The sequence below is a fragment of the Poecilia reticulata genome, chromosome 15 (genome assembly GCF_904066995.2).
Source record: "Poecilia reticulata chromosome 15, P_reticulata-male-v2, whole genome shotgun sequence".
In the NCBI taxonomy this organism is placed as follows: domain Eukaryota; kingdom Metazoa; phylum Chordata; class Actinopteri; order Cyprinodontiformes; family Poeciliidae; genus Poecilia; species Poecilia reticulata.
The window spans coordinates 5,914,189-5,941,971 of record NC_088844.1 but is presented as its reverse complement, the minus strand read 5'-3'; the positions used below and the strand labels follow the sequence as shown (position 1 = coordinate 5,941,971).

General features: G+C 40.8%; 2 protein-coding genes across 3 annotated transcripts; one reads left to right on the top strand and one right to left on the bottom strand.

The window, feature by feature from the left end:
* Window positions 1-5,815: 5,815 nt before the first annotated feature.
* Window positions 5,816-19,605, bottom strand: exo1 (exonuclease 1). Of its 2 annotated transcripts, none has more exons than XM_081616386.1 (14): window positions 19,447-19,605; window positions 18,829-19,017; window positions 18,611-18,730; window positions 18,192-18,315; window positions 17,822-17,959; window positions 15,722-15,934; window positions 14,563-14,651; window positions 14,333-14,435; window positions 14,031-14,244; window positions 11,626-11,821; window positions 8,821-9,343; window positions 7,682-7,774; window positions 6,897-7,093; window positions 5,816-6,038 (listed from the first exon to the last, which is right to left on the bottom strand). In XM_081616386.1, exons 2-14 carry the CDS (start codon window positions 18,987-18,989, stop codon window positions 5,954-5,956), a joined length of 2,256 nt encoding a protein of 751 aa, XP_081472512.1. In that variant the 5' UTR covers window positions 18,990-19,017; window positions 19,447-19,605; the 3' UTR covers window positions 5,816-5,953. The 2 variants fall into 2 exon arrangements, with proteins under 2 accessions (XP_081472512.1, XP_008427203.1); XM_008428981.2 differs by having other exon boundaries at window positions 14,563-14,750; window positions 19,447-19,594.
* Window positions 19,606-23,065: 3,460 nt separating this feature from the next.
* Window positions 23,066-27,531, top strand: yipf4 (Yip1 domain family, member 4). Its single transcript, XM_008428982.3, has 6 exons — window positions 23,066-23,327; window positions 24,588-24,741; window positions 25,416-25,587; window positions 26,163-26,240; window positions 26,356-26,469; window positions 27,165-27,531. Exons 1-6 carry the CDS (start codon window positions 23,270-23,272, stop codon window positions 27,300-27,302), a joined length of 714 nt encoding a protein of 237 aa, XP_008427204.1. The 5' UTR covers window positions 23,066-23,269; the 3' UTR covers window positions 27,303-27,531.
* Window positions 27,532-27,783: the final 252 nt, after the last annotated feature.

The following is a 27,783-nucleotide window of genomic DNA, read 5'->3' as shown; positions in this document are numbered from 1 at the left end:
GCACCATGATGAGATGCTACTTAGGTCTGCCCTGACGTATTCTCTGAAAGTCCAAAACTAATGCATCTGTTGATCCAAATCCAGACCTGTTTGGGGTGGGGGTTGAGAGGTGATGTGGGGAGAGTGGGTGGTAACAGGAAGGTAAGATTTGGGAGTGAGGTTTTTTATAAGTCTGTTCTTGTCTGTCTGACAAGAACAGACTTACAAAACCTGCAGAGGACCTCAGCAAGGTGCAAACCTGGGAGACAGGTGGGTGTCACAAAGACTGAAATATCAAAAATCAGCTGCATAAATTACAACACTACAGGCAGGAACTCATTACTGGAGTAGAAACAGGTGAGTGATTGCATTGTTGAATTACAGCTGGGAGAGAGCATGAACAAGTGACAACAAAACTCAGTCCAACTAATCATAAAAATGTTACAAAATGAACAGTAACCTCCAAACTGAAACATCCCGTCTGTGCTTCCCACCAGAACATCAGCTTGCGTGGTCCAACTATGGTCACGCACTGCCTGGCTGAGAGCTAGCTCATTGTTTTCAAGGCTCGTGAAAAGCAGCATACAAATACCAACAAACCCAAGATATAAATCAAAGCAGTCATTCCGTACCTGCCTGAAGAATCTCAGTGGGGTATTTTGGTCCAAAAACAACAACCTGAGCCGGTTCAATCCAGAACCTTGGAGAGACAGACCTTCTAGGAGAAAAATAAATGCTGCTGCTGTGAGCACAGAGTTCAACACAGCAGCCGTCAAACAAGGTATGTCCATTATCTGCAGCTACAGAAGAAGCGCATGGTGTGGACATGACCTGAGCAGGTCTGTCTTTCACTTCTGACAAATTCAGCCAATATCAGCTGCTGATTCATATTAAATACTGATAAAAAAAAATATTAGTATTTAATATGAAAAAGTGCCTGCGATGGAGTGGCGACCTGTCCAGGGTGTACCCCGCATTTCGCCCGAAGTGTCTCGCTGGACATAGACACCAGCAGGCCTCCTGACCCCACCAGGGACAAGGGTGTGCAGAAGATAGATGGATAGATGAAAAAGTGTAAAAACAACAAAAAAATAAAGAATTTTATTTTTTTGGTCTTTCACTTTGGCACTTGTGTAAGCTATAAAACCCTCATGGTAAAAGAGTTTCACAATCACACCACAAAGACACTAGAAACAAAAACCAGAAGGGTCAGCCACCTCAAAGCTGCGGCTGCTGGGCGTAATGCAAATGATCAACCATATGCCTTTGAAATGCAACAGGAAATTCAGCTATTTGTATAGCCAGTTTCTGTCCTCCCGTTCCCTCAGGTCTTGCCTTTTTTTTGGAAGCATCACCCACAGCATGATGCAACCGCCACCGTGATTCAGTGATATGACCCAGACCGTTTATAACATCTAGTGGTTTATCTGACCGGTGAACGTTGTGGGTGGACACCCATGTCTTCACAGCAGTGGCATCGGTGTTGGACATGCCTGAACTTTGTGTTTCACCACAGTTTAACAGAAGTTAAAAACAAAACAGTAAGGTGAGTTTTGTCCTACAGAGAAATCACTTTCTTTTGACTGGACAACATAAAAACACAAAAACTGAAGCTTAACTTCTTAAATCTGACCCAATAAAAAAAAAAGGAAAATTAACACAAACAAACCGAAGCAATTAAACAGACTGTTATAATTTCACACGTCTTAAAATCGATTTGTGAGAAGTAAAAGTTTTGTATGAATTTGTGATGAGCAAACCGAGAGGCGCAGAGACTGCAGGTGCTGGTGGGGATTCTGTTTGCACACGTCTCAGCTGCCGGTTGCTTTTTCTAGAATCAAACAGAAAAAAAAAAAAAAAAAGTGGTTTTATGATCCACATTTCCTTCGCTAGCTTCTCTTCAGGTCTTAACTTGTGGCCTTTAATGAATACCTGTGGAGCAGCATGAAGCAGGCTGGGGTCTGTGAAACAAAACACTTGCAGTCACACACAGTGATCAACCATATGCCTTATAGAGCTACATTTTCAATAGCTCTCTAAGCTGCTTGCAGGTTTTCCTGTCCGTTCACAATGCAGCGCTCTAATTCAGACTTGGCCTTCTACTTGGTACAAAGTAAAATTCCTGCATTATCACTGCCCTGTTGCAATACTGCTCCACGGCGGGGAGGTTGGGGGAGGTGTGCTGCATACTTGTTGATAGCTCACTGCGAGCAGCACATTGTCATTCCGGTACAACAAAGTATGAGGAGAATGTGCAGAAATGCGAGTGCCATACATGCCACAAAGCAGCTCTGAAACCAACTCTGACACAGAAGTGAAATATGCCAAAACTTCTATATTAGTTAACTCGTCAGAGGCTGCTCCTAAAGACGAGTTCTTTACCGTCCTGTGGAGAAAGGAAACACATTTCATTGAGTTTTATTAGCACCGCAAAGTTAAACAACAATTAGGGAAGCAATTTGCAATATCATAATGTGCATAACAGCGAGCTGTGTAAAAACAATATTGGTGAATGAAAAGCAAATCAAATATCAGCAGATAAAGACAAAACTTAACTCTTCATTTTATTTAAATCATCTTTCACAGATAAAAAAAAAAAATCAGCATTTCACACAGAGTGAGCAGAAACACAAACAAATAAAATGTGAGTAAACAGACCCAACTCTCGTAGTAACAACTTCCTCAGCGTCCCAGTGGTCTGCAGAGGTATTGGAAGAAGAGTTTCCGGCACAGACCTCTTTCGTTCAGTCCACAAATGTTCAATAAGGCTGTTGCACTGGAACGGGAGCCACGGGAACCCATTCCAGAGCCTTCGGGTATTCTTCTCTACTCGCTCCAAAGGCAGCTTTGATGCGTTTCGGATTATTGCTTTGTTGGAACAAGTCTTAACCTGCTGAAGCGGACATGCTGACATTAAGGAGAAGGTGATGATTTTGGAGGCATTACTTTGTTATTCTTGTCTCCTTTGTGCAGCACACACTAGTCTGACTTAGCAAAGAAACAATACCACAGCATGATGCTACTCCTACCATGCTTGACAGCTGGTGTTCTTAAGCTCGAAATCTTCAAACAGCCAGATTGTGGAGCTTTTCTCTAGAAAGCGATAGACTTGTTGGTGCCAACTGCTTGAATAAGGCTGGTGTTGATTTCAGAGGTCTTCCTTTCTCAATGAGTCGAGCATAATGGAAAACGTTCATCTCTGTGATCGGTAATCTTGTGTTCAGTAACCGAGTGATCACTAAACCTCTGTTCAGCAACCCAGTGTTCAGCATCCCAGTGTTCGGTAACCAAGAGTTCAGTAACCCCGTTTCACTAACTCTGTTGGTCAAACAGCTTCCAGTTCATGGCAGATTTGAGTTTTAGTGATCCATGAATATCCTGGCTTCCTCTCATCTCAAAAGTGACAGTTTAGGTTCCAGGGCTTAAGTTTGGCAAAGTGATGAGAGCTGGGGGGTTTATGTTGGATTTGACAATTATTTAGGAAAAAAGCTCCAAAAATCTTTCCCAGCTTATCTACATCTACATGTATCCTTAGACCTGAGAGCCATGTAGGGAAAAAAATCTATGTATTGCTGAACTCCATGACACTTTGACATTAACGAGAAATTCTTTCATAAGACTGAAAGAATTTCCACAACCTTCAGTCCAGGTCAGTGAAGAATTAGGTAAATATATGCACAATTGGAATCTAATCTGTGTGGATTATATCAAATCTGAAATATTTTGACACTCGTTTTTAAAAGTTGCATGTTACATCCCAACAGTTGCAAGAAAAAACTTAAAAGTCCAAATTAAAATCAAATATCTATGTTGGAGGATGTAAACTTTTGACCTCAGTTGTACATGAAGACAGAAGACGACTGCCTGGAGGGACGCAGAAGAGGGGAAACCCCCACTCACGTTATTTACACTCAAATCCATTGAAATAGATCAATGAAGAAAACCAGTCATGAGTTGTTTTAATAGTTTGCAGCTCGAGTGACTGAATGCAACAGTGTCACATCATCTACCTCCTACTTTCTGATGGAGGATGTGGTGAAACTGTGGTAGACTTCCTTAACGCAATGTGCCACTCAGAGGTGGAACAAAAACCATGTGTCTAAGTAGTTGAGACCACTCACTGCAGACAGCTGAGCTTGCTCCATTTTTTATTTTCTTTTAACTGAAACGTAAGTTTTATGTAGGTTGCGGCAGCAAAGAAAGTATAAAATATTTAATGGAAATGATTACAAAGTATAATAAAAACATAAAACGGAAAGATTTGTTCAGTAGCCCAGTCAACTGGAAACATATAAACCTAACTCAATAAAACCACAGACAGCTCTCTGACAAGTTACTGACACATACTGAAGAAGTTACAATTTTTAATTGCTGCTCTCTATGAATTCAGAAAATGTCAGAGTGGCAACACCTGTTAAAGGCAGCTCAGATCATGTGGCTTAAAGGGAATGTGGTAAACCTGCATTCTGAGCGTTCTGAGGTGCTGGGTGAGAAACAAGGTGAAACTTTAGCCGACAGCCTCAGAGACAAGAACTCATACAGAAAAGCTTCAGCATAGAGCATAATCAGAATATATACCCAGTTATCTCTGCTTATTATTTGGCTGTACTCCATTCTTCCAGCTGTTAAGGGAACCAATATCTATACATCTGTTTTGTTCAGTGAACTGGAAGCAAAACACATTCCTACCGTTCTGCAACAGTTACATACCGGGACTTCCGGAAGGTTTCCTAAAGAAACTTTTGGGGAGTTTCCTCATAACTTACAACAACATGCTGTTCTTTTTAAGTTACATTTTAATACCGAGTTGCCAATAGAGGAGAAAAAAAGCACCTTTTTGAACTGCTGTGACATCAAATCTTTTGTTTTCCTAAGTATCTTCATGATGAAGCTGAAAGCTCTTTCAGTTTTTCAATGTTTCATAAAAATCACCCTTGAAGTTCCATTTACAACCAGCTGTACAGATAAAAGAGCCCAAGATCCAAAAAATAAATAAATAAAAAAAAGCTCATTTAATAAAATGAACTGGCTTTACACCATGTTACAGGAGCACAAAGAGACGTTCTGCCGTCACTAATCATGCTCAGACCGGTATCTGGATCAGCTCAGGTATTCTGTCCCACAAGACTGGAGTGACTTATGGCAGAAATCGTGATAATCTATCTAATGGAGGCTCTAATAGTCAACTAGAAAGAATAAAAACCATTTCAAGGGGAAGGTCTCCATTTCACCTGCTTGGCAGACAAATACAAACTCCAGCTTTCTAAGTGATGAAGGACACCTACTCAGGAATCCAGCAATCAATGTCTTTCTTAGTCACAGTTTTAGACTGTTGCGGGAAAGAGAAGTGGCAATTTGCGCAAAGAAACACACATTGAATGAAAAGTTTAGACATTTAGACACACCTGGCTGAAAATAAACACCCTTCAGATAAAATCAGCACACAGAATTTTAAATCTGTCATCTCTGGTTCGGAGCACGAGAACAGAATCGTGTTAGGAGACATACCAAAGGTCTGATGCCTCAGATGAACAAATACCAAGAACAAAACCAACTGCAGAAATGAAAGAAATTTCACATCCAGGCATCTTTTTCACTCAGGAAGAAATACGAGGCCAATGATTACTGTGGCTTGATTTTAAGTAACAGAATCCATGGAATGGATATGAAAACGGCTCAAGGCATTTTATCAGATGTACACACATGCACACACACACCCACGCAGACAGGCATGCCCTGTGTGTTTTACAGTAACCTTACCTCAGGGCCTGTAAAGCAGCCGCAGCAGCTACAGCCCACATCACCATGCTCCATGAAAAACTCCACATGGGACATGTTTGGATGCTGAAGAGGTTTTTATTTATTTAAAACTACAGTTTACAAGTTGATGAGAAATTATTGACAACATACATGGTATGTGTAAAAGCTTTGCTTTCAGAGCAGCAAGCAAAGCGGTGCCCTCTGACCTCTGAGCTCATGTAGACTGAGGAAGCAGCAGGTTGTCTTTCACTGGAGACATCGGCTCTCCTTTCTTAGAGGAGCTGACCTTCACAGTTTCCCTGAAAACACACACACACACACACACACACACACACACACACACACACACACACACACACGCACACACACACACACACACACACACACACACACACACACACACACACACACGTATGAGATCTGGTGGGTTAACACCTTTAATGTCAACACTCGCTTCATTCTCATATTTTGTCACGTTACAACCGCAAACATATTTCATTGTAATTTTCTGTGAAAAACCAACGTAAAGTGGTGCACAATTGTGAAGTAGAAAGAAAACGATACACAATTCAAAACAATTTTTACAAATAAACCGAAAGGTGCAGTGTGCACAAGTATTCATCCCCTTATTCTGAGAGCAACAAATTGCCTTCAGAAGTTGTCTGATGACTTCTAATGACTAAATAGAGACCACCTGTGTGTAATCTAATCTCAATAAAACAATACAGCTGCTCTGTGACAGGGAGGGGGCAACATTCCAATTACAGGGCTTCCCCCGGTATATTATAAGCCTGGCGGGCCACCAGGCTTTACTTGTGTCCCCACCAGGCAAAGCATTGTTTTTCTTTTTTTTTAAGTCTTTATAAAGTGTTAGCATTTTTTAAAGACTTTTTAGTTGGTGTTCAATTATGTGCTATCTCTGAATAGCACATAATTATCAAGTGATATTTTCAAATTTCTTGTCAACTTTAAATATTGTTTTAACTCAAAAACACGACGGACCGCTGGATGAATGACCCAACCCAACCACAGGGTTTAGCCAGTTTTCTGGGGGGAAACCTTGAATTCTGTCAAGTATTCAATACGACATCTGAAAATGTACATTATCACAATGGAAAACATCTTGCCTCACTGCAAAATGTCCATTATTCCCTTACTTTTTATAGCTAAAGTTCTTCCAGAGGCTGCTTATAGTGGCCTGCACTCCGGGGTTGTTCTCGTTATTGGCTGAGGAACATTTCTTCCCAGAACCTGCAGTCTTCTTCCTCAGACCGCTGGCTCTGGCTGGACCCAACGTCGACATGTTCACCGCCTGTTTCTGCATGCTGGATTTCGGCTTGGACAGTCCGGAGACCTGAACACAGCATGTTCACGTCACAGAAAGAAGATCCGGCTATTCTAAACACTTACCAGGCAAGTCTAACCTTAACAACAAACGGCAACATTTCCTATGAACTGCAGCAGCTTAGAGAATATTAGCACATTAGTTCTCTACAGTTTCCGTCCAAGTTTAGATTTCTTTGTAAAGGAACCAACTCTGTCAGATGGCCCAAAACCCGGTCACATGTTCACCACTTCCACTTCTAAGAATGCCCGTTCAGTGAAGGGCCACATATACAGCGAGGTGAGGAAGCTTGTGACAGATGGGTTCCCACTACTACTACATGCAGTAAAGTCTGGCAGCTTCTCTCATAGTTCATTCTGAAAAATTCTGTTTACTTGATCATATGTTCCGTAATGATTTAAGACACTGCCAATCCAGATCTCATAACATTCTTGTTACTTGTATAAGGGATTTGCTAAGGTCTGAATAGTTCATTAAATCAGCTGTTCACTTCAACAAACTTACACAGAACTCTCTAAACTGAAAGTAAAAATAAATATACTTGCAGTGACGCACTGTCCCTTTAAAAAAACAAATGAAACAAAAGTGTAAACCCACCTTTGACCCCAGCATGCCAGGTTTCCTACAGGTCTCCGTGAAGGAAGCAGGGCTTTCTGTCACTGGTTCTGAATCAGTGCTTGAATTCATCTCCTGACAAAAAAACAACAAAAAACACACAAACGGAAACCCATGAGAACATGAACCTGAGATTCCCAGAAAATGTCTACATTTCAGCCCAGTGTGTGTGAGACAGGCTGGGAAATCAAGACTTTCCAGGTTGTTACTATTTTTCTACCACTGCAGATGAACAGCATCAAGATTCGGTTGATCCGTTAAACGTAGGGCTGGACAGAATGACAAAATAAGTGTTTTATATCAGTCATATTGATAATTATCAGTAACTATTGATTAGGTTTTTTTATTTTAAATATCTAAAATACTGTCAAACAGACTTTTTCTATTTAATCCAGTTTTCACGCTACACCGTTTTGCATTTTAAAATTTGATTTGATTTTTTTTTTATGAGACACGGTGGCGAAACCTGACACTGCTGCTGCATGAGTTACTCTACAGGTTGTTGCTAGGTAACAACTTACTCAACCAGTTGTTTAGGCTGCTTGTAAAATGGCATCTAATAGACATTTAACTAATTGTCAGTGACACAACACTGGTTAATCGCTCCAGTTTTGATTAACTTGCATAATGAGGGAAAAAAAAAGCAATGTTGAAAGATGAAATGTGAAAGTCTGCACAAATATTACTTGAAACAAATCCAGAAACACAAACAAATCCCTGCTTCTCTAAAGCAAAACCAAGAACTGAGAGTTCGATTGAGACTCCAATCGAACTCCCAGTTCGTCTGCAGACCAAAGTTCGTTTTACTTTGGTCTGCATCGGATGATGAGAATCTGAATTTGAAACCGTCTCTGGTGGTTTCTCTATGTTTCTTTTCACATAGAGAAAACTCAAACTGGAAGCCGTCACTGAAAACCACCAAGAATGTTCAAGAAGAAGAAGAAGACACTGTGTTCAAACCTATTTGAAAACAAAGTGAATGTTCTCTTGTTGGTCATTTTCTGGGAATCATTTCAGACTAAAGTATTTGACAGTTGCACAGTGCTTTATGCTTTATGAAACAGTAGTTACCAACAGAGCTATTAACACTGGTAAAGGCAGTAGAAAATTCTGGAACTTACTGTCTCCTCCTGGGAGGAGAAGGAGCAGCTGAAGGGGACAACTTCCTCTTTGTGAAAGGAAGTGGACAGGGACTGGGAAAAGTAAGCACTGTCCTGGGAGGGAGGAGAGTCTGCGGGAGGAGAGTCTGCGGGAGGATCCTCGTTCTCAGTTTTTCTCTCAGGGGAAGAAGAGCCTGCGGAAAGCTGACAAGTTGTCTGAAGAGCTGAGGAAGTATCTCTCTTGTAGTGGAACTGCTGCAGGGCGAGCAGGCCTGAGGGGGTCTTCGCCGCTCTGCAGAGCCCAGCACTGGAGGAGGCGGAGGAGCCTGACCACTGGAACAGCTTCTGCCCCTCACTGGATGAGGTGGGGGGGGATTTGGCAGGGGACGTAGGAGGGCTGGGGGTCTCTACAGGTGGAACATCAGGACCGTCGCTTTCACTGAGTGAAGACTGGTCCTGAGACGGGTCCCCAACCGTCCGCTCCGGCTCCCCAGCGGATTCCTCGCTGCCCTCGGTAATTACTGAACTTGATTTGCTGAAGAATCTGCAAAGGAGGATACGCTGAGGTTACGCTGAGAATTCAGGCTTTGGACAACATGCCTTGAAACATATATTGGTGGAAATGTGTGAATGGAACCACAATTGGTAAAACAAAACAAAAAAGAAAAAAATAGTCTGAGTAGTGAGCTGAACCTGTGGAGGAATTAGGAAAGAAAATCTATCAAAAGGTCATTGAACACAGACTGTGGCCAAACATGCTGGCTGTCTGCAGTCAGCTGTGACCTGCTATTGGAGCACAAATAAACAAAACAGGGAAACACACCAACAAGGGTGTAAATGCTTAATTTTTCTCTAAAACGATTTAAAAAAAAAATCAATTAAGAAGTGTTTGACTAAGCATAAACCATAGCTGTCCTTTTAATGAAAAAACAATCCATATTCAGTCAAAAAGACTAATGAACAAACACCATCAATTTAGCCCCATGTGGTTTGTTTGCCGACTACCAGCAGCATTCCTCTGGGGGAATTCAGCACTATTTGTCTCTTCTGCACCTAAACACAGTTGGGACGGGTCATTAGTCCGTCTATCAGTTGCCTGAACCCGTCTCACTGGCTCTTTCTACAGAGAAAACACTTACTCCAACAACACGGAGACAATTTTAAGAACATATTTTTGTAAAGTTGCACGCTGTTGCTTCCAACCCCAAATGTAATTGTTGAGATTTCATTCAACTAAAATCTACCAGGGATAGACATAATTTTGGGCTCAACTGCAACTGAACACATTGATATTAAAATGAGAGTTTTGTTTGTCATGAAAGTCATTAAGGAGCCTAGATGAAATATAAACAACGTGAGAAACCTGAGCAGCAGTGAGAAAAGGGTGTGGATTTCCATGAACACATTGTGGTTTTTCTGTTTGTAGCCTGCCAACCAACTGATGGTGTCACATGCAGCGCTAAACATGGATACATTTTCCGGTAAACAATGAGAAATGCTTCAGCTGGCAGTTCATTATGTGGGCTCTTTCTCACAAACCTCTAAAGGATTACAGCATCAGATGAACTGTAGTCTAGCTGCATACAGCACAGTTTAACCAACATAAAAACCAAGGCAAATCGCTCTGCGTGGAGTGGAGGAGTTTAAGTCGGGATCTTGTTCATGAATGAGGGACAAATGAAGCAGGAGATTGGTAAACAGATTGGCGCAGCGTCTGCAGAGAAGCCAGTCTGTTGTGGTGAAGAGAGACGAGTCAAAAAGCAAAGCTCTCGATTTACTGGTCGATCTACGTTCCTACCCTCATCTATGGTCACGATCTTTGGGGCATGACCGAAGGAATGAGGTCACGGATACAAGCGGCCGAAATGAGTTTTCCCCATAGGGTGTCTGGGCTCTTCCTCAGAAATAAGGTGAGAAGCTCAGAGTAGACTCAGAGTAGAGCCGCTGCTTCTTCATGTCAAGAGGAGCCAGTTGAGGCTCACCCACATTTATTTTTTGGGGTCACTGATCATTACAAATGACAAGCGTTTGAAATCATACCTGGTCCTTGGAAAAAATGTGAAGTCATGCTTGTACATTCATGGCAAGCATTTAAAATCCTTCAAGTGAGCAAAATGAAATAAAACACAAGTAAATCAAATTTCAAATTACACAATTTATAGATTATAGAGATCATCTATACAGTTGCTAAAACAAGCAAGTAAAATGGTTTAATGCTTCAAAGCTCATTTAATTTTAATTCCTTCTCGCTGAACCGTTTGGGATTTTTTGGTTTGTTTTTCTCTGAGATTTTTCTGTCAGCTTGTTTCATCTGCATGGAGAGCTCCTTTGACTGCATGTCATCCGTTTACAGCAAAAATCTGTATCTAAATGAACAGATTTCCCACATCTAGAAACAGCCTTTGAGTCAATTGTCCATTTACGTTTTGTCCTTTTAAGAAGGAAGACAGCACAAGGAGCTGACACTCCTAATCCCTTCATCCAGTTTGACTGGAATACCATCAAATGAAAGCTGAAAGTTTGCATGTTGTGTCCATCAAATAACTATAGTTGGAAAGTGTTTCAGTAAAAACAAAAAAACTAGTGTCGGTGTGTGAACATAACTGGACCTCACTGCATGCGCCTGTGACGGCTGGTGCCAGAGGATACTGAGAGTCATGGCTGAAGATCTTCTTCGGAGAAGTTTTAAAAGACATATCAGAGTATTCTAGTTAAAAACAAACAAAAAAAATCGTCTGTAATGATTCAGAGAACTGAAGAGTCATCTGCATTAAGATTCGTACAGCGTACAGCCAGTTAGATGACGTGGTTTAACAGTGACATCACCTGCTGTGGGTGGCCTGCCTGCCTTCGTCCTGGGACTCGTGGTTTCTCCGCTGCAGCAGGGTGATGAAGGCGAAGCAGTTCCGCGGTCGAGGCTGGCTGCTGGAGGCCGGCTTGTCTTGTCGCTGCTCTAACTTGGAGCGTTTCAGCCCTGAACTGGAATACTGCTGCAATACTTCTTGATCCGATACACAAGAATCTTACAAGGAGACAAAAAAAAGATACATTTGTATAGACTAGAGTCCTGCAAATAACAAACATGTGTTTATTTATTCATCTTTTCTTTTATATTTGGATTATTTATTTATTAAACGGACTGTAATGAAAATCACGACAAGGGCAGACCAACTACAGAGTTCTAGTTTTGCATAAAATATATATTATGCTTCGATTATTATGAAATATATATTTTATTTTTAAAGATAAATAGCAATAAAATGTTTCATTCCAAAGTGAAGAGCATCCATCAACACCCATCCCAGTATATTATGCAATCAGGGCAGAGCCAAATTTAACCCCATCTTGACTGAGTCTTTGACTCCATCTCCAGCTTTGTTCTTTACGGTGGATGCAGCACCTGATCCTGGTGGACTTCATGTGTCAAACATCCTACTGCGCCGTTTCACTTCAGGTAACTTAAAAACATCTGAGTTCAATAAAGTCATCTCCACTGCGTTTTTCATGTAGAGGTAAACACGTGACCCCACCCATCCGAACTACATTATATGCTTTAAGGTGGAGTCAAAACACTGAACTTCAACCCAGTCAGACATTTGAGTCAGACGTTTGAGCTCGCTGCCTCCTGTTGCATAATGAGCTTCATTTCACCCCTAGCAACCCGCTTCCCCGCGTATTATGTTGTTGTGGGCGGAGCCCAACAAAGCCCCACCTCTGAGCGTTTGACCCCACTGATCACCAAAAATTTTAATTGTTTCAGGACGGAGGCAAACGTTCCACTTTCTGTGTCTGAGGCTACGTTCACACAGCAGGTCAATTTAGGAGTTTTTTTGGGGTTTTTTTCCGGCATAGCCATTCACTCCACTAATTAAAGGCGACTTCTGACAGACTTGTATGTGAACGGTTTACAACCCCAAAGCCGCCCGCATCACAGAAGAATGAAGTGACCCCACATCAACGCTTACGTCCAGATTTACCACGTCTAGCGTCTTCTGATGCAGATTTATGATGTAAAAGTCATACAATGTGACATGACCGTTCAGACTGCAGACGCACTTCGTATTCAATTTAGATATGGAAGTGGCCAAAGTCAGATATTTTGGTGTGATTAAAAAGATCAGAATAGGGCCCTTCAGACCACCATGAAGAAGTTGAATATGGGTCACATCTGGGTAAAACCAACATTGGATTTGGGTTGTTAGTCTGCTGTGTGGCCTCATGCTCTTCAAACCTGACTGCATTCCTGCCAGAGCCTTTGAACTCTCCCATCCCTACTCAACCTTAATTCCACCTATAAGTGAGTCTTTGACTCCACCCATTCTTACTACTTTATGCATTTCAGGGCTGAGACAAATTTGGCAACATCCGGCCCCAGTGGAGTCAATCTTGTCCCCGCTCCTTTATGAATTTTCAAACCCAACCGGATTTTCTCAATTATACACTTAAAGGTATAATTAAACATTTGACACCCCCAGTGGATTTTCATTTCAAACATTAAATTCTACAATCCTTCACTCCACCTGTCTCTACAGCACCATACATTTGACTGAAATATTTCAACCTCACCATCCTTCAACCATTTCACATTTGTGGGGCATTAAACCCCCCCAGTCCGTCTCTATCGCATCATAATACTCTGACTGAGCCAAATACAAAATCCTGACATTCCATCTTAAACATCTGACTCCAGCCCACCCCCCTTCATTATTTGACCTGCCCCACCCTTACTGCAAGATGCATTTAAGGGTGAAGCCAAACATTTACCAAGCCGCTCTCCATTAGAAGCTTTAGGGTGGCGTCAAACAATTAATTAGGTCTATCCTTGTTGTATTATAACCCTCTAGGTGAAGACAAATATTTAGCCCCACCCATCTCTATTGCATTATAAATCTCAGTACAGAGCTGAACTTTAACAGCGGCCATGTTCTTGGCCCATCCATGTAGCAGTGGGTCCCACTGCTGGGGGCTCTAGCAGTTTCATGGGGCGGAGCCTAATCCTTTGGCCTCAGATTCTCAGGTCTGGGGGGCATGCCATGTGTCCTGCTGCAACACGGGGTGCTCCATGCTGCCTACCCTGCAGCACTGTACACTTCTTACCACAATAACTCTTATTTATGCACAGCTAGATGATTAATTTGGTCTATCTTCCAGCAGCTCAGTGTGTATGCCAGACCATTTTCTCCCCGACTCAGCACAATGAGACCATACAGCGCAGGTACGGACCAGCTTACCTTCTCTCAGCCTCTTCAGCGGCTGCTCTCTGTGTTGCAGTCTCAGGTGGTCCAGGCTGATGACTCTCTCCTGCCCCCTGGTGGAGGGTGGCTTCTCTGTGGAAACGTCAGGGCAGGGAGGAGCAGCAGAACCTGGCGTGAAGCTCTTGCTCCAGATGCTGAGTCCTGCCACAGCCGGGCAGCTGCTCCAGCTGTTGCTGCGAGCTTTGCACACCTAGAAAGATATTTCCCAAAGCAAAATTAAATGTGAGGATTTAGTTTTTTTTTTGCACTGGGACAATCATTCGCTGTAGGAAAGCTACCGGTGGACGGGGGCTGTCTGGACTGAAGTCATCCATCCTCTCCATGGTGTTGATGTCAACGTTTCCCAAGGCCATATCCAAGCCTTTGTCATCTCCTAGATTTCTGAATTCATTGTCATTAAGGAATAAATACTATCCAACAAAAAGAAGAAGAAAGTTAAAATGGCTTATATATCCAGACGAAACTAAAGGGGAAACGTTTCGAGGTGCGATGTAGGACTAAAGGGTACGTTCCAGCGTAGTTGAGGGAGGCTGGGTCGATGTGTTGAGGGTAAGGATTAAGGGGCACCACCTTCCTCATGCCAGGATCAAACACCAGCTGGTAGAGGAAAGTGTTATTGGCTCTGACGAATCCTTCAACGTAGTGCTCAGGAACGACCACGTTCATTTTCAGGTACTGGCCCATCTTTCTGATCACCTGGTAGGAAGAGAAGAACTCGCACTCAAATCTACTCCAGAAATCATTCATTTAGATTGTAGGCTTCAGTTTTGCTGCTGCTTCCTGCATCTTTTTTTTGCATTCATTACTCCACAAACAAACAGCTATCTCGTCTGCTTGATAACTTACGATGACACGCCAAAAGATTATGGTTCAAAACAACACAAAAGTCCCCGTTATGATTTGCCATCTTGTGGTTGGATGGATCAGAAGAAGATCTCCCCCTCCCCCCCACTTTCCTATCATGTTTATTTCTTGCTATGAAAATGATTCATAACAAAAATCACAATGAAACAAAATTCACTACTTACACTTACTTATTTATTTCTGCTGGATTTAAAGACGGAGAAGTGGGAACTTGGGGAAAACTGTTCTTTTTCTTGTTGGACTTTTGGTTAGTGTCTACTTTAACATCTTGTGAAACTGAAGATTAAGCTAGAAAAGCTACATGTGCTTTCAGATGGGGAAAATCTGGATAAAATAAGTGGATAATATACCAGGCAGATGTGTAGATATGTAGCACACAAACCTGGCTAGATTCTTCCTGCAGTCTTGCGACACATTTCATTAAATTAATGAATAAAGTGAGTCAACAGATGTTCTTGGTATTTTAACACATACTTATATCACCTAAGACTGAGATTTATAGTTAACTGTAGTCAAGTCTAAAAACCATCAGGGTTTAAGATTGTATTGGAACAATAATCACCAACCAGCTTGACAAACTGCATCTAAAAATTCATTATTGTCTATAATTAATACCAAGTTCAGATTTTTGAATTTGGGGTTTCTGAAACACTTTTACGAACTGTAGGAGAGTCATAGTAATCATTAAAATGGTAATCACCTCATCCCTAATTACCACATTTTACATTTACAAAAGTTTCCAGTTTTACCCAGTTTCTAGAACCGTGAGAAACATAAAAGAAGTTATCAGCTTGTGCACACACCTTCAGAATGTCAGGGTCTTTGGCAAGCCGGAGCAGCTTGCAGGCCTTTCCGAGGCCGATTCCATGCAGGGAGGGCAGGTAATCACAGCCAGCGAGGATGCACATATGGCGAAACTTCTCCTCGGTGAAAACGTCCCCCAGGGAGCGACAGCGGCCCAAGTTCTTCTGATCTATCTCTATTCCGTTGCCCTGCTTGTCCATTTTGAGAATCACCTACAAAATATTAGGGGAGAAGACAAAGTTGGTCAGCCGTTGTTCCTGCCAGGCAGCTAATGCCAGGCAGCGGATTTTAGAATATTCTCATCCATCAAATTACAAATGATACAAGGAAATTGCCTTTACTGGAAAATATCAAGCAGTCGTTCAACACAAAAAGCTTTCTTCAGCCACTGACAATCTTTCCAAAGTGTAAAAATGTACAGCTTAGTTTTATACATCAGTATTAACATTTATTAGCATATTTCTCCTATCAGAATATCTGGTGGCAGACTTACACATCTTACTCTTTCCAAGTTGACAGATGAATCTGATTCTGTTGCTTTCATGAGGCAAAAATAGTACAGCGGAGAAATCTGTGGTGATGGAACAAGGGCCTCTGGGACAGAGGAAGTGCTATTTATACTGATGCTAGAGACACAATCATAAACAGAACGCATAGCTACAGAGACGACAGCGAGAAAACGTTTCTACAGAGCTGCAGCGATTCCAGTATCATGGACTAACTCACCTCTACATGTCTGCAGTGCTCAGACCACAATCATTTAAACTCCTGTTGAAAACTCAGCTCTTCCTCTGGCCTGTGCCTGAGCAGAGCATGGAGGTCTTGGCTATTAAAGGATGAAGCGTGTTCGGGCGGTCACGCAGCCGGGTGATGCAGGTGGGGGCTTTGTTTAATTAGGGCAAAATTATTACTGGCAATTTAAGTCGACCACACACACTGTTTGTTTTCGCTTTAACGTGAATGAAGGTTTGCCAAGTCCTCATCAAAAAAGTATAATTATTACATTAACTATGTCACAAAAAACAACGACAAGGAAAGACATCCAATAGGTAATAGGGGTGGACAATATGGACTTAAAGTTTTATCACAATATTTTGTGGTAGTAATGTGATAACAATAAAAGTGATGACAAACTATTTATTCCTTTTTTTCACGTAACTGTATGACTGTGACTGCGTGTCACAGAATGTCGATGGACTGGTAAACTGGGAACAATCTTAGTCAAACAGACCAAGGCCCTGCCTGGATACAGCTGAGGCTCCTGTCCATCCAGCCATCCATCCATCCATCCATCCATCCATCCATCCATCCCCTGCTCCATCTTCATCCTACCATCAACGTCCACTTCTTAAAATGGAAGACAGTCAAAATAAGAAGTAAATATACAAAAACGAGAAGGGTGACAGCCCAGGCTGGACCAAGTTCCATATCGCCATCATGCACAGTCCAAAGTAAAAATCGACAGACTGCTGTTAAGAGGACTCCAACAAGTCTTTAATGTGAGAATATTTCACTTAAAGCTTAATGTATCTTAAGCCTTAAAACATTAAGTGCACCAGTTACTGTGTTAGTTGCTGAGTGTGTACAGAAGGGGTGGGCATTTATAATATGTTTCATCATTTATCAAGATAAATTTCTTATAAGAATTTTGATTTATTGTTGCCACATAAAGTTTGGAAGTCTGTACTGACTGACATCTTCACATTATGCACTTCAGCATCCGCTGACCATGTTCCTTCAGTTTACGTGAGATGCTGTCATTCCCAAACACTTCCATTTTCTTATAATACAGCTGACAGTTGACTGTGGAATATTTAGGAGCGAGGAAATTTCACGACTGGATTTGTTGCATCCTATCACAGTTCCACGCTGGAATTCACTGAGCTCCAGAGAGCGAGCCATTCTTTCACAAATGTTTGTTGAAATAGTCTGCATTCCCAGGTGCTTCATTTTATACGCCTGTGGCCATGGAAGTGTTTGGAACACCTGATTCCGATAATTTGGATAGGTGAGCAAATACTTCTGTGTATCATGATAAAACTTGAAGACCATATTGCCCACCCATAGTGTTAAGAACTCATTGCTTAAGTTCTACTTACAGTTTTGCAGCCAAATGCCAACAGGTCAGAGTCCTCAGTGATGACAGCCTGAGCGAACCCAGTTTTAGTCAGATAGGCTAGCTGAGCATCGGCTTCATAAGGGGCCACAATGCAGTCCACCCCCCTCTGCCTCGCAGCCTGGACCAGGAAAGCATCTCATGTTAAAGCACATCTACATTCCTGTACAAAGACATAGAGTCTGCAATACCTAAGAGTCAGGTGTATAATAGAAATAATAGAAAATTTTATGAAACAATTTCATGTGTTCAGGGTTGACTATCCTTCATTTCTATGTCATCTGGGTTGCACATTCACTTTGCCGGTGCAAGCAATAAAAATGTTATTTGCCACATCAAGACAGAAGTCAGACCTTAATAAGGTTATGAGCCATGGCGGGGGTGATGTTAACACAACGTCCGAAGCAGTCTCTGGCCTCTGACAGTTTACCTTCACGCAGCAGCTGTCGTCCTTTTTGAAGGTTGGCTTCTCTGCGCCTGTAAGACACGTGAGTAAACAGGATGGTCAGTGAACGCAATGCTGTAAAAAAAACAGCTTTGGCCAGTTGGGTTGAGTTTAACTGCACTTGCTGCAGACAGAGGACTTTAGACTTTAGAGGTTGAAAGGAGAGAACTGGGGATATTATGGAATGACAGGAAACGGGGATCATGTATATTAATCATAACTCAGATACTGTGAAATTAAACAATATTGCAATTGCATATTGCAGCCCTGGTCAGAATGTGTTTTTAATGTACAGAAAACTACTGCTGAGTTTGGGTGAATACTCACTCTCTACGAGTCTTTTCCACTTCCTGTTTAGAAGGCAGATTGCGTCCATCAAACACCAGGATGGGTCTAACTGAGAAATTCAACAGCATATCCACAAACTTCATGCAGTACCACACATATCTAGAAAGACAAACAATAAGAGGGAAGACATAGTACAATGGTACGTTTCATGTAGTTTGAATATGTGTTGTTTCCCTGAAAATGATAGAAGAGCTTACTGATCAGTCGGTTCCCCTTTAGCCAGCTTCTCAGCACAGGAAAAAGCTCCTTTATGAAGCCAGCAGTACGTGTCTACAGCCACTGTCTGGCCTTTATATTTTTTAACGTTGACGGGCTCTGCTGCATCTTTGAGGAACTGCAACAGTCCAGAGATTCCCATTCTCAGTTTCACCACACTGATCACAAACCTGGGGGAAGGCAGGAATTCACAGTCAGACTCTTCCAGAGGGCAAACACACTGTAATAACTACCAACTACACCACTGTTGCGTAGTCCATGATGCAAATAATGGAGAAAATGATCTTGAACTAGAAGTCAACAACGCAGATTCAGGGTAAAATGGTTAGCTTTACTCGCCATCTCCTTATACAGTAAAGTAATTGGAGGTCAAACTAACACTAAGCATATGTCAGAGAAGTGACTGTCTGTCTGGAAAACACCTGCGGAGCAACCTAATCACAGAAGCTCAAATATTTTGCAGTATTTGTCAGGTTAGAAGTGAACTCGATTGTGGTTGAAAGTTTGACGACACATTGCGCAGCGGTTACAACAGTTGTTTAAGTAGGACACCAAGCATTAATATTCCTAAATAAAACCTTTTTAGAAGTCAGACTTACCTTAAACACGCAGATATGATCGGGTCAACAGTGCAAAACTGGAGCGAGTTTTAGTTTTAGCGGTAAAAAGACGGAGTCAGTAACAGCTACTACAATTGGCTGTTACAAAGACAAAGTGGGCGTGTCAAACTGAAAATCATCCAATAGAAAGTACAAAGGTAACGGAAGTGGAAAAAGAAGCTTGACCGTCACGCGCACGCGCTGTTGTGCCGCCGCCCAACATTGACGTTGTTGTCGTTCAGTATGTTTGTCCGCAGCCTCAAAGATCAGATACCCGATTTTCAGCGGATCTACCTTCGCCTTCTTCGGTGTTCCATTATCGATCAGTCAATCAAATATTATCTATAAATCACTTTTCATAGTCAAATGTAACGCAAAATACTTGAGTTGTTGACATACAAAGAAGTGACCGAAATGATCAAAACAAGCAAACAGATTAGATTATTGGTAATAAAACACAGCTCTCCTCATATAGTTATCAATTTTCTATAGGCTTTAATTATGTGTTGGTATGTAACCAATACATTTTTGTCACAGGTTCACCTGCTTTCTGGAAGCTGAATTAGAAACTGGACTAAAATATGAAGGACTAGTGGGAAGGTGTTTACTGAATGTGTAGCACTGGGGATATTCCAGACAGGAAAGTTAATCCTTTTCAATTTATATTCAACTGAATGCTCTACAAGCCAAGTCAAGATATTCAAGGTTCAAATGGATAAACTACATAGTAGTTTTGCAAATATTCACTCATTTGGAATTTGATGCCTGAAACGCATTCCAAAAATGTTGAGACAGGGACAGCAAAAGACTGGGAAAGTTGTGGAATCCTCAAAAACACTTTCTTGAAACATTTTACAGATTAACTGGAACCAGGTGTGTGTCATGATTGGGTATGCAGTGGTATTAAACTACATTTCTCAATGACCACTGTCCTGCAACTATTATAAGTTGACTGTCAACACAATTAATTGCTACATCTAGAAGTGCAAGTTAAAACTCTACTATGTAAAGTGAAAGCCATCCATTAACAACATTCAGAAAAGCCACCATCTTTTCTGGGCTAGAACTTATCTGATATGGACTGATGTAAAGTGGAAAGTGGACAATCATATTGTAGATTTTTTTTTTTTACTTTGTTCCACAGCAAACACATTTCTCTTAGACATAAAAAAAGATGTTTGCATCAAATCGGGCATCAACTCTTCACACTATTGGATATGGAATGGAGAACATGGGGTAAGGTTAGGCTGGATGAAGTGGTCTGCAAAACATGACCACAAACCACATTATCTGTTTGCTCAGTGATATAACATGATGTATCCCAGATCTGCAGCCAAGGATTTTCAATAAAGTAAACATAAGATTTGAAAAGAATTCTTTCCAAACTTTCCCAAAACAGAAATGGACACCAAAGACATATTATTTCAGAAGACAGAAACACAGATTATTCTAGACAAAAATAAGAACTGACACTTTAAAAGTTATTATTATAACAGAAAATATTATGGAAAGATTGCAAACTTAGGAAAACTGAGGATTCGCTGACCCACAGAGAGTGGAGTACTTTAGGAGGAAATTCAGAGATGGGGAGCAGACAATCACTCATTGGGAGTCATCATCAAACTGTAAACAAGTGATTGATGACTGCAGCTGGATTGTGTTTGTTCTTCCTGTTAGATTCCTGTGAACTCACCATCAATACAAATACAGTGAACAGAAAACTCAAACTGTCTGACAACAACAGGAAGATAATATTCGTGGAAGAGCTCCTGTCATATCCGGGTCACGCAGATATATTTGATTACTGGCCTCAGCTGCTGTGCAGAACTGGCCTGACTGGTTGCTGTTACTGGGGGTGGAGTGGAGAAGATACATTTGTATTTCAGTGAGCTATGGAGGAATCAGTCGGAAAGGAGACGGTCATGATTGTGTGCTTGGGTTGAACACTCAAACCTGGAGTCTGGAGTGTTCTGATGTTAGTTATGCTTTCTGTCACAATAACAGAAAAGGACTTATCTCCTCCTCAGTTTCTAACAGATCAGGAGTGTATATGGACTGTCTTGCTGGCATACTGTCCTTCTACAGAGTCTCTGACTCACTGTTCCATCTGCACACATTTAACACTACATTCACTGAATCTCTGTATCCTGGATTTAAAATCTGGTCCTGTGGTTGCAACAGCACCAACAAGTGGCCACATTTGAATACTGCGAGTTTAGTCAACAGATTACAATGGATGAGTGTTTAAGAAAAAAACCAAACAAAACAAACAAACAAACCCCTCCCAATCCCTCCACCCCCCCTCCCCCAAATAAAAATTATTACTAGCAAGAAAAAAATCAAGAAAAAAATCCGGTGTTGTAGTTTAGTTGGCATGGTGAACAAGTTTTCATTGGCACAATTTTATCACTGTGTCATCTTTTCTAACTTCCAAGCAAATTAAGCAATATTTATTTTAATTTTAACAGTGATAGTTTGCATTAAAAAAAAAAAATCTCCATTCAATGTAAAATTATATTGGTGTAGACTGTCCATTTTTTTCTATAGACAGACTGTCACATGAAGCATGAATTTGTCACCATCTAAGTTTTCTCCAACCTTCAATTTGTCAGCAAAATTTTTAAAAGAAAAAAAAAACAGTGTTTCAACAGTTAAATATCTTCCTTACAGCAACCAATCACTTTGACACCTTTCAGTCTGGTTTCCATGCTCACTATAATACTGAGACTGTTTCCGTCAAAGTGTTCAATAACATCCACATAAATACAGACTGTGGAAGAACCACAGTGCTGGTTTTGTTGAACCTCAGTGGAGCGTTTGACAATGTTCACCACAACATATTGTTGAAACAATTGGAGAGTTGGGTAGGACTCTCTGGTCCAGTACTTGGTTGGTAAAAGGTTTGAATCTTACATAAAGAACAGGGATTTCTTTGTTTCAATAGGTAACTTTTCATCGAAGCAGACAGAGAGCTTAATCCTCCTATTAAATATATGTAATGCTCCCACTAGTTTAGGTCATAACAGTTAAAGACTAGCTATCATAACTACACAGATGATCACAACTCTACATCGTGGTGTCACCAGGTGATTCTTAGCCCATCCATACACTGTACAGATTTTTAGAACAAATCAATGCATGGATGTGTTATAACTTTCTCCAGCTGAAAGAGAAACACAAGTTATCTTTGGACCTAAAGAGGAATGGTCTTGACTAGAGCAAGCACAGTGATGGGCTCAGACCTGAAACTCCAGAGCCACTTAAACACAGTTACAAAGTCAGCCTTCTATTACCTGAAGAACATTTCCAGGATTAAATGACTAATGTCCCAGCACGATACAGAGAAACTAATCCATGTGTTTATGTTTAGCCACTTTTATTACTGCAACAGTTTCCTCACGTTTGTCTAAAAAAATCAATTATAGCTGATCCGCTGCTCACGTTCTCACAAAAACCAGGAAGGTAGAGCACATCACCCCAGTTCTAAAGTCATACACTGGCTCCCTGGAACTCAGAAAATAGACTTTAAAATACTGCTGTTAGTTTATAAATCTTGGGTTTTCATGCTGCATTTCGCATTTCCCAGCACGAGAAGATGACGTGAACGCATCGTACGACGTGTCTGGTTTACAGCTTCCTTCGCACTTCCGGTTTCTTTCCCCACAGTGAAGACAGAAAGCAAACAAAATGCATTAGTTAAACTTTACAGTTGAGCTGTGGCTAGTGACAGCTTTATTTCCGTGACCCAGTATATTTTACCTACCGCTTAATTAAATGTCTTTGTCCTGGACTTCATAGGTGAGGCTTTAATAGGATAGCAACCATGCAGTTCTCTCCCACCAACGGAGATTTCACGTTCGTCTCCTCTTCAGAAGCTGAAGGTATGCTAATTGCTGCAGCGCAAAGCTAGCAGGCCCCAAAGAGTGATACAGTACATGTCCAGCAGCAGTCTACTTATTTCGCTCTGTTTTATGTAGACTATTGCAGCGAAAATCATACGCTGGTTTCCTCTGCTACTTGTTTTAGCTTTGTTAGACACATATAGGACGGAAGGAAAACATGTAGGTAACAAAGAGCCTGATATGATATTTAGTTGTATATTGTTTATGTTAACATTCCATTAAAAGGGGGCTTTTTGTGGCTGCTTTGAGCCATATAGTTCTGGCTCTGTCGACTCAAATCTAACTTCCACTTGTTTACCTATCGCTTCATAGTGACGGGATGAATTTCCGGTTTAGTTAGCGTCTTATATTAGGGTTCAGGAGTCAAATAAATTACTGTTCTTTAAAAATAAATCTTGAAAACATGTGTAAAAGCAGAAAAAATACATGAAAGACAAATGAGAACCAAATAAATTTTCTGTGCGCAGATTTAATTTATTTAAGCAATTTCTTTTGTAATGCCTGTTTCCGTGTTTATTTTTCCTTCAGTAGTTGTTTCAGCTAATGGAAGCAACTAAATTTGTGCGCACTGCGCAGATCTAATTTGTATAAGCAATTTCTCTTGTAATGCTGCATATTTCCGTGTTTATTTTCCTCCATTAGTTGTTTCAGCAAAGTGGCGTTTCACAGAGCGCCATTCTGAAGAAACCCTAGATAAGATTTTTCCACAATTCCACGTTCCTCCTTCAGTCCCAGTTCATTCCATACTGTGACTCAGGCACAAATGAGAGAGATGGTGTAAAACAGACCGTCTTAATGTAAGGACACTAGCACATGGATCTTCAGTATTGCCCAGTAAAACTAAGTAATAAGCTAAACTGATCGTAGCTTGTCTATGTGGATTAAAAGCATCTTTGTCTTTTCCAGTTTGACATACATCTTTGCAAAGGATCTGAAATGGTAGATTAAAAAAACAAATCCACTAAACAAAAGCGGTATTATAACCTAAATTATATTTTGAATACTTTAGAATTTTTTTGAATAGAAAACAAATTCACAGTAAAAGCCAACTACTGGACTTTATAGTAATAATATGTTATATTATCATCTGAACACTTGATTGTTTAGCTTTTGCTTCCTACCCATTTATGTTGATTGTGTTTAATTTAGAAATATCACGTTTTTGTTCTGCATTCTGCTGCTGCTTTTATTGTTTATAAAAAGGTACCATTAGTCTGAAATCATCCATGTGATCCACAGACCTCAGTGGAACCATCAGCGCCCCTGATGTTAAACTGAACATGGCCAGTGAGGGAGGCAGGGATCCATACGCCACCACCTTCCTGAGGCAGCGAGGCTACGGCTGGCTGCTAGAAGTGGAAGAAGATGACAATGAGGAGAGCAAGCCTCTTCTGTAAGAGTGTGTTTTAGGTAGTCTTAGAATTTGTGGCAAATAAGTTTGGGGGGAAAAGACAAATCTGTTATTTCAAGAAGTGTCGATGCTGCCTTGGTATAAGTAGGCCATTCCTTTTTTATCGAGCTTGGTTGGATGTTCTTTTAGAAATCTTTTTTATTTTTAAAGGTTTTGTTGGCTCTAGTGGCCTTTATTTGAAGGTAGTTTGACAGGAAGGATGGTAATGAGGGAGGAGGAGGACATGCGGCGAATGTCACCAGGCCGGGAATCGAGCCTGCGACCACCGGCATGGGGACTAAGGCCTCAATGCATGGGTTGTGCTTTGCCCCTGCGCCACCACAGCACCCCCTTTTAGAAATCTTTTGTTATTTGACTTTTACATTCTGAAGGAAAGAGCTGCTTGTATTAGTTTCTTTTATTATTCATTCAACAATGAACAGATTGTTTACATCTGACGCCATGCATCAGGTACCAGAAGGAAGGGATTATTGATGTATTGTTGAGTTATTTTCCCTACTTTACACCTCAGTGTGAGAAAGATCAGGTAATGCCAATTTAAATTTGACAGAAGCACAGTTATTTATAATGTATTCCTGTTTCTTACATGAATCTGACCTTTAGCCAATGTCAGGGTAAATATCCAATTATCCTTGTCTCATCTCCTGTGTGAGCAGGGAGGAGCTGGACATTGACCTGAAGGACATCTACTATAAGGTCCGCTGCGTGCTGATGCCCATGCCGTCTCTGGGTTACAACCGACAAGTAGTTCGAGACAACCCAGATTTCTGGGGCCCTCTGGCTGTTGTGCTCCTTTTCTCCATGATCTCAATCTACGGGCAGTTCAGGGTGAGCAGAATACGGATGAACACAACTGGTTGCTCGGGATGATTACTTGAAGCATCATCTGTTTACTCTAGTGATAATTCCCTGTGATCAGTGGGGTAAACCCTAGACCACTGCTACATAGGCACAAGGCAAGCAAAAGAAATAGCCAGTTATCATATTGTAATGTTCTGTTCTTTTAAATAAAGTCACTGTCTAGTGACTTTATTTAACCCACCTGTTTAGAGTTGCTTTTGAACCCTAATATGTGGAACGTTGACCAATATATTAGACGTTATTGATGATTTTGATGATGGCACTAATAAAAATTTAATGTTTGTCACTGGTTTCTCAACTGTTGAGCATATGTTGTTTTATAACTTTGTATTTTTATGTTTTTATTATGTAAAGCACTTTTAACTGCCTTGCTGCTGAGATTAAGAGGGCAATGGGAATGCACATGGGAAAAAACTTTGTCATGCAGGATTCACATGGGTGATTCCCTAGTTTTTGAAAGCAAGATCAAAACAAAGCATTCTGGGGTCAAAGGTCATTGTCCAAGCTTTAACTTTGGACTGCGTTGTCTTTTACACATGTAGGTTGTATCTTGGATCATCACCATCTGGATATTCGGATCACTTACCATCTTCCTGCTTGCTCGTGTCCTTGGTGGTGAGGTAGGTCCCGCCTCCATCACAACACAACCGCAACCAATCAGCGAGTTTTAAGTTTTCTTTATTTGCCAAAATAAGGTTGTTGTTTTTCTGAGTGCTCTTTTTGTCTCCTATGTAGGTTTCTTATGGCCAAGTTCTTGGAGTGATTGGATATTCTCTTCTTCCTCTCATTGTCATAACCCCTCTGCTTTTAGTGATTGGAGGGTTTGAAGTGGTGTCCACGTTAGCCAAAGTAAGTTCTATTTTATTAAAGACTCTTAATCAGACAGTTAATTGGATTTTTTTTTCTCACTATTTTAATCTACATTTGTGTAATTTAGACGTATTAGTGGATCAATTTTCTTCTATTTAACTTGGGGTATTTCTCCACTTCAGAAACCATTCTTTAATTGAAGAATGTAAATCTAGCCCCACAGATGGGCTATTTAAACAGTTTAAACATCAATCTCGAGAAAATACTGTGAGGATTGAGGATTATTTTAGACTGACAATTATAATGCAATACTTAAAGAAGTCCTATCCATCAAAGGAAGGTTGTTAAATCCTTCATTGTCTTGTGCCACTGCTGTTGTAGCTTTAAATGGTGAAACAAACCATTTAGAGGTTTTCATTTTGAGTAAGAACATTTGATTCCATGCTGGGCTTATTCAACACTGTATAGGCAAACTTATGTTTTACATAAATAGGATTTGGGATATTTGCACCATAAATGGGATGTTTGATGTCAGTTAAGGAAGAGGCCAACTTTTTTCCATGAATAGAATCTTTACACATATTGTTTATATGTGTAAACAATATGTTTACACATATAAACATATTTTGATCAGTGTTTGATCAAAAGCACTGTAGAAACTGTTATATTATTGGGTTCTTAATCTGGTGGTGATTACTTCAAAGTGATGATGTTGTCATGTGTTTCCTTTCCAGCTCTTTGGCGTGTTCTGGGCTGCCTACAGTGCTGCTTCACTCCTCGTCGGAGATGAATTTAAAACAAAGAAGCCCCTTCTCATATATCCCATTTTCCTATTGTATATCTACTTCCTGTCACTGTATACTGGTGTGTGACTGGATAAGTCAAAACTACAGACCTTATGGCCATGGACAGTGACCCTGAGTCATGTTGGGGGCATCAAACAACTAAACCCAGGAGGTCTTTTTTTTAAAGACATATTTGTTTTTTTGTTTGTTTTTTTAACTCTGGACAATTCTAGGCAGTGAGGACATTGGGAATATGACTGTAAATAGTTTTGCCCTTTTCTTTGTTCAATAAATGAATCAGATTTTGCAGCTTGTACCTTATTCTGCAGGTGTCTATATCATAGGTGCTTTACTGTCCCCATATGCCTGGTGTTAGTTGTAGTTTGTGAATCTGGACATCATTTGCTGGATTATAACCTTTTTAGTCAATCCACTCAATGTTTAACAAATATTTTTGTGCATACAGTGCGGTGGAGGAAAAGACGAGTAAGAGACTGCAACACTGTAGATTCCTCAAGATAATACACTCTGTTCTGTTATGGCAAACGTCCATTAATGAGGTGCCTTG

Coding starts and splice junctions, on each gene's coding strand:
- yipf4 (XM_008428982.3), top strand. CDS start 23,270: ATGCAGTTCTCTCCCACCAACGGAGATTTCACGTTCGTCTCCTCTTCA. Junction 23,328..24,587: donor CTCCTCTTCAGAAGCTGAAG/GTATGCTAATTG, acceptor TGTGATCCACAG/ACCTCAGTGGAACCATCAGC. Junction 25,588..26,162: donor CAATCTACGGGCAGTTCAGG/GTGAGCAGAATA, acceptor TTACACATGTAG/GTTGTATCTTGGATCATCAC.
- exo1 (XM_008428981.2), bottom strand. CDS start 18,989: ATGGGAATCTCTGGACTGTTGCAGTTCCTCAAAGATGCAGCAGAGCCC. Junction 14,245..14,332: donor CAGACAGCCCCCGTCCACCG/GTAGCTTTCCTA, acceptor ATATCTTTCTAG/GTGTGCAAAGCTCGCAGCAA. Junction 7,094..7,681: donor CTGGCATGCTGGGGTCAAAG/GTGGGTTTACAC, acceptor TGCTGTGTTCAG/GTCTCCGGACTGTCCAAGCC.